Here is a 5,942-nt window from a genome sequence, read left to right on the forward strand (position 1 = left end):
GGCCCCATATAACACCCCATTGTAGCACAGGATGATACTGACCTATCCTGTAAGTCCACTCTGGGGTTAATACTTCGATAAATACCATAAGATAACAGGTTGTTGTGGTCATTAACTGGCACGTACCACTACAAACATGATTAGATAATGGATGTGATGACTAATTGTCCCCTACCAGATCATTCAAGAAGCTGCACACGAACCGCTGAATTATCTTGAATGTTTCACACGGCACATTATGTTACAAGAATTGTCTCAATAAATAGAGGTTGTTGAGAAAAAAAAAAACTAATTGTTACTATTGTAACACACGAAACAGTTTACAAACCGTATTTGTTAGTTGTGTAGAATTACCCTGAAGATGGAAAAAGCTGGTAAGTTATTTTCTTGTCTACGTGAAAGTTGCTACTCATGGGGTAAACTGTTAAAACTTAGGTTTAGAGAATAATACACTTTTACCTCATAACAATACTGAGTTCCATAAACACACTTGTCGGGACTGTAATAAGATTAATAGTTGTAGAGATATAAATACAGAAGTTTTGTACTCTTATCAATGTAAGTAAATTAGCTGCAAAATGAATAGTTAGTTTATGTACATACATGTGTATCAAGAAAACACCTACATATTTGTTCCGTTCCCCAGTTTGTAAAACTGACAACACATATTTTACGTCAGTTAACAGAACTGACATATTTTTATTAGTCCATCATGATGCTGTTATCTTAAACCTGAATATTCGATGTTGCATTTCATCCAACAGACGTGTGTAAATTCTACGGAACAGAAAGTGTTATTTTAAAAAATGTTTTCCTAATTATTTAAGACGTACCTTTTTTTAATTTTGTAGACTGAAAGTTTAAAAGCATCATTTTTGACAAAAAGAAGTAAGTTATACGACCAAGGATAAAGAAATAATTTTGAAAGAAATTTAAGCAGGAAGTTTTTTATTGTATGTAAGATGTAACTAAAGTTTATTTTAAAATAGGTGAATCAAAGAAAGACGACGGCTGTTGTACATGTGTCGTTACTTGTAGCTGTGAAAATGGAAAGATGAAATGTGTCTGTAACTGTAAGAATGACACATCTCAATGTTGTACTGAAGCTAAAGACGGGAAAAACAAATGTACAGTTACTGTCGTTTGTGAGTGCGGAGATGCACGTTGTAGTCCAGACTGTAAGAAGGAGTCATGTCAGGATTACGTAGAAACCAGAAAGAAGAACAGCTGCGTTTGTAACGTTACCTGTTGGTGTGAAAACGGAAAGATGAAATGTGTTTGTAACTCCAAGGGTAACAGTTCTCAGTGTTGTGAAGAAGGTGAGAAGAGAAAGGATAAATGTACTGTTAGTTGTCAGTGTTGAAAAAAGAATTATTAATCCTATATTATTGAACTTTCAATGTTCGTGAATTGTTTGAGTGAGAAACACGTGAATTGAATGGTACGGATCAATTAGAGGATATTAATTTTATCATATACGCACTTTAAATGTGTAACGTTAACGTAAATATTAGAGACAGTTAGTAGCTTATCACACTGAATACCGATAAAAGTATATTGGTTCTCTTTCTAATTCGATAAATATTATTATATATATTTGAACTTTTCAATTAACGGCTGATAAGGATTTGTTATATAATTAACTAGATATATTAAACATGCTTAAATATATTGATGTCAAAATGTTAATTACTTTAATATTTTTCACTTTAATCAGTATACCTTATGCAGACGGGTACTATGGGATTTTTATAATCTCTTAAAACCAATTCGTGACAAAGTAATCGATATAAGTAACTATAGATAATATTTTTAAGAATATAATTTTACGATGTTAAATTAATAAAACAAAGGTGATACTAAATTACTGTATAAAAGTTTTATTGAATCGTCAGTAACCTTATTCTGATAATATCAGAATATGGAGTTTGATCCTTTACGATGGTAAGTTCAGGTAGACTTGTATGCAGTTTTGGCTATAAACAAAACACACAATTTTAATATATTATCCCTATTACCATACAGGAAATTGATTTAATTTAAAATTGCTACGCTCTCTTTTATCACTGACAGATATTTAGTTTGTTTTGATATTCGCGCTAAACTACACGAGGACTTCTCTACTATTCTTCTGTGATTTACGAGGGAAATACCAGAGGGAAGGCAACCGGTCATCATCGACAAATTGTAAGACTAACCTACACATAAAACACAACCATGATGAAATAGTAAAGGATATTGTGTGGAAGTGATATTCGAATCGGTGACCCAAATATTACTAGTCGAACGTTTTACATTGTGGCCATAACGGGGTCATTTATTTAGAAGATAAAGTAACAGATGTTTATGGAGTATCTTTTTATTGTTGCTAATCTACCCAATAATTGTGGATATGATTTGGTTCACCTTGAAGACCTAAATTGTATTTACCGTTGCTTTTTTATCCACAGTTCTATCTAATCTAAAGCAAAAAACTAGTATTCAGAAAGTTAACAGTGTAATTCGTTTCCAGTAGATTGGTTCATGTCTCAGACAGATGCCCTTACATATATTAGATATAAACTGATGTACATGTAACCTCACATAGTTAAAGCAAAATATTGATGTATAACCAAACCAAAGTGATATCGTACATAGTACAATTTGATAACTGACCGATATGATCAGAGAATAGAGGTCATGAGCCAGCGCTGTCTGGGACTGTAACATTTAAACTGGTAACAGTGAAATTAAATATGTAATAATGTGTAAAATACTAGATGTTACTATAGCTGAATCAAAATATTTTACAACAACTTGCAGACCGTTATTTATATTACGTGGAACGAAAATTACTAACACCCCAGAGTTTAGGGTTCGTCAAGTGCACCATATTCTAATTTCTTTATGTAACAAAGGCTCGCGTCGGTGGGAAGGCACCTTCTCTACTTCAAACTGTCGATCAAAGCTTATGACACACGGACCCTCAGTAACTATTTACTTATTTCTTTAGGTTTCGTTACTGTCGTAACGTAAATATTTTAGAAAGGAGAGTTATAAAACGCTTATCAAAAAGAAAATTACATATGGTTGCAAAATGAAGAGTTAGTTTATTTAAATACATGGTTATCTCAAGAAACCACCCAAGTGTTTATCCCGCTTCGAAATTTTGTGAAACTGACCAAACATATTTTACGTCAGTGAACAGAACTGAGCTATTTTTATCAGTTGATGATGATGCCGTCATCTTAAATCTGAATATTAGATGTTGCATTTCATACAACAGACGAGTGTTAATTCTACGAAATAGAAAGTGTTATTTTAACACATGTTTTGTAATTATTTAAGACGTACATTTAATTTTGTATTTTAATTTGTAAAGGTCCATTTTTGACAAAATACATTATACGATCGAATATCGGTCACAGCATAAGTAAGTTTTAAGACTATTGAAAACATGCGTAAGAAATATAATATATAAGTAATATTGAAAACAAAATTAAGCAGCAATTTTTATTGAACTAAAAGTGTTCCTGAAATAAATTTTTATATAGGTGAAACAATGAGAGACGATAACTGCTGTACATGTGTCGTTACTTGTCGCTGTGAAAATGGAAAGATGAAATGCATCTGTAACTGTAAGGATCACACATCTCAATGTTGTACTGAAGCTGAAGATGATAAAAACAAATGTACAGTTACTGTTGTTTGTGAATGCGGAGATACACGTTGTAGTCTAGACTGTAAGAAGGAGTCATGTCAGGATTGTGTAGAAATCAGAAAGAAGAACAGCTGCGTTTGTACCGTTACCTGTTGCGGTGAAAACGGAAAGATGAAATGTGTTTGTAACTCCAAGAGTAACACTTCTCAGTGTTATGAAGACGGAAAGGATAAATGTACTGTTACTTGTGAATGTTAAAGATGAAAGGACTATTCCTATACTACTGAACTATTCAATGATGGTGAATTATTTGAGGGATAAAAATAAACACTTAAATTGATGGTATGGATTAACATCAAAAGAAAATTAATTTCTAGATGATATACGTAACACAAAATTGTAATGAGTAGTTTTTGTATATTTCACTGTATTCTCGAGAGACGGTTAGTACTATATCAAACTGAATACGGATTAATTTATGTTGGTTCTCTTTTTAATTTGATAAATGTCATTATATAAATTTTAAATGTTTAATTGACGATTGATAATTATTTACACAATTAGCTAGCTAGATACATCAAACATAATGATTCAAAATGTTAATTGGTTTTATGTTTTTTCAATTTAATCTTTGTACCATCAACAGACTGGCATCATTAGATTTGTGAATGAGTAATCTATATAAGAAACTACAGTGGCTTTTAAGAATACAATGTTGTGATGTTGAATTAATAAAATAAACTACATGAAATTCTTGTATAAACATTTATTGGTCACCAGTATTCTTCATCGTATAATATCAGAATGTGGACTTCTATCCTTTCAATGCTTAGTGCAAATAGACTAATGTGCAGTTTGATTCCTAAAAAAACAACAAACACGGATGTTTTGTATAACATTCTTCATCATTACCCAGTGTAATTTGAAATTAGATGAGAAATTTCTTAACTTTCAATTTGATACTCAGTATTTATTTTTAATGTTTAGAATCTCCCACAAAGATACACGAGTGTTGTTTGCGTTAGCTGTTTGGAATTTAATAGTGAAAAACTGGAAAGAAGGCAGCTAGTTATCATGAGTTCCCACCAACTGTTGTTGCACTACTTGAGGATTCATTTTATGATTGTCATTGTACCTTTATCCAGAGGTTCATTTGCTTTCTTGTTACAACTACTCTCCAGGATAATATCAGTGGAACTTCTTTTGTCAGTAAACTGGTTCGTGTGTCAGACATATGTATTTACATATTTTAAAATATATTAATTTAATACAAACATTTATAATACTGTGTTTGTACTTGTACAACTTCTAATATATTTATAGCTAAACACTAGAGCTATAACTAAATTAAATTGATATCGTACTGAGTAAAATTGTAATTTTATCAGAGAAGAGAGGTCATGAGTTAAAGGTGTTCTTTGAACTAGGAAAGCAAGGTGGTGCACAAAACTAGTTTCCACCAGTCTTATTGTTAGAATTACAGTGTACCGAATTTAGAATAACATATATAAAGCACTCAACAAAGTAGGCTATAATCAACTGTCCATTGGATTCTGTTGTCATGCGCTATTAGTTTTCTTTCTTGATTTGCTAAAAACATTTTGTTATTTACTTATATCCAACCTAAATATTTATATACCAAGAGGTCGATTTTTAACAAAACTTATCCTATAAACTGACAACTGAATTTAAGACAATGTACAACGATCCTAACTTGTAACTTGGAAAATGGTAAGAGTTTTTAACAAAGCTGAATCAAGATATTTTACAAAAATGTTAGACCATTATTTAGATTACATGAAACGAACAGCAGATTGACCATAAAGATATAACACCCACACGGCTGTAAGGGGTCACCATGTTTAGTATGAAGGGGATTCGAACCCGTGACGATCGGATTTAGAGTAGCGGGCACTAACCACATGATAATGACAGGCCTTATTTCATCATAGGCTGCCGCCGGGTAAAAAGGTACCATCTCTTCTTCAAACGTTCGATCATAGCTTATGATACAATAGAGCGTCAGTAACTGTTTACTTGCGTATTATTATAGGTGTCTAATTTGTTTTTATTACAATTATAATGTAATAATATTACTTTAGAGAAACGTTCCAAAAATTAGATAATTTAATTATAGTGATTCTACTATTATAACAAACTTGAGGAATTCTGCGTCAGCTATAATTTCAAGGTTGTAGAAACAACACAACCAAGAAACAGAAATATCCGGTGTAATTTTACATTCTATTAACGCATGAAATAATAATGCATATTTATATTAAACATGAATATGAAAATTATG

General features: G+C 31.6%; 1 protein-coding gene across 1 annotated transcript; it reads left to right on the plus strand.

Moving 5' to 3' along the window:
- Window positions 1–257: 257 nt before the first annotated feature.
- LOC143250306 (uncharacterized) lies at window positions 258–4,405 on the plus strand. Its single transcript, XM_076500763.1, has 3 exons — window positions 258–374; window positions 990–1,319; window positions 3,534–4,405. The coding sequence occupies exons 1-3, from the start codon at window positions 362–364 to the stop codon at window positions 3,896–3,898; spliced, it is 708 nt and encodes a 235-aa protein (XP_076356878.1). The 5' UTR covers window positions 258–361; the 3' UTR covers window positions 3,899–4,405.
- Window positions 4,406–5,942: the final 1,537 nt, after the last annotated feature.

Source organism: Tachypleus tridentatus, chromosome 5 (genome assembly GCF_004210375.1).
Source record: "Tachypleus tridentatus isolate NWPU-2018 chromosome 5, ASM421037v1, whole genome shotgun sequence".
In the NCBI taxonomy this organism is placed as follows: domain Eukaryota; kingdom Metazoa; phylum Arthropoda; class Merostomata; order Xiphosura; family Limulidae; genus Tachypleus; species Tachypleus tridentatus.

Excerpts from the sequence above, each read along its gene's own strand:
- LOC143250306 (XM_076500763.1), top strand. Across the intron at positions 1,320-3,533 it reads TTCTCAGTGTTGTGAAGAAG|GTGAAACAATGAGAGACGAT; the intron begins GTGAGAAGAGAA and ends ATTTTTATATAG.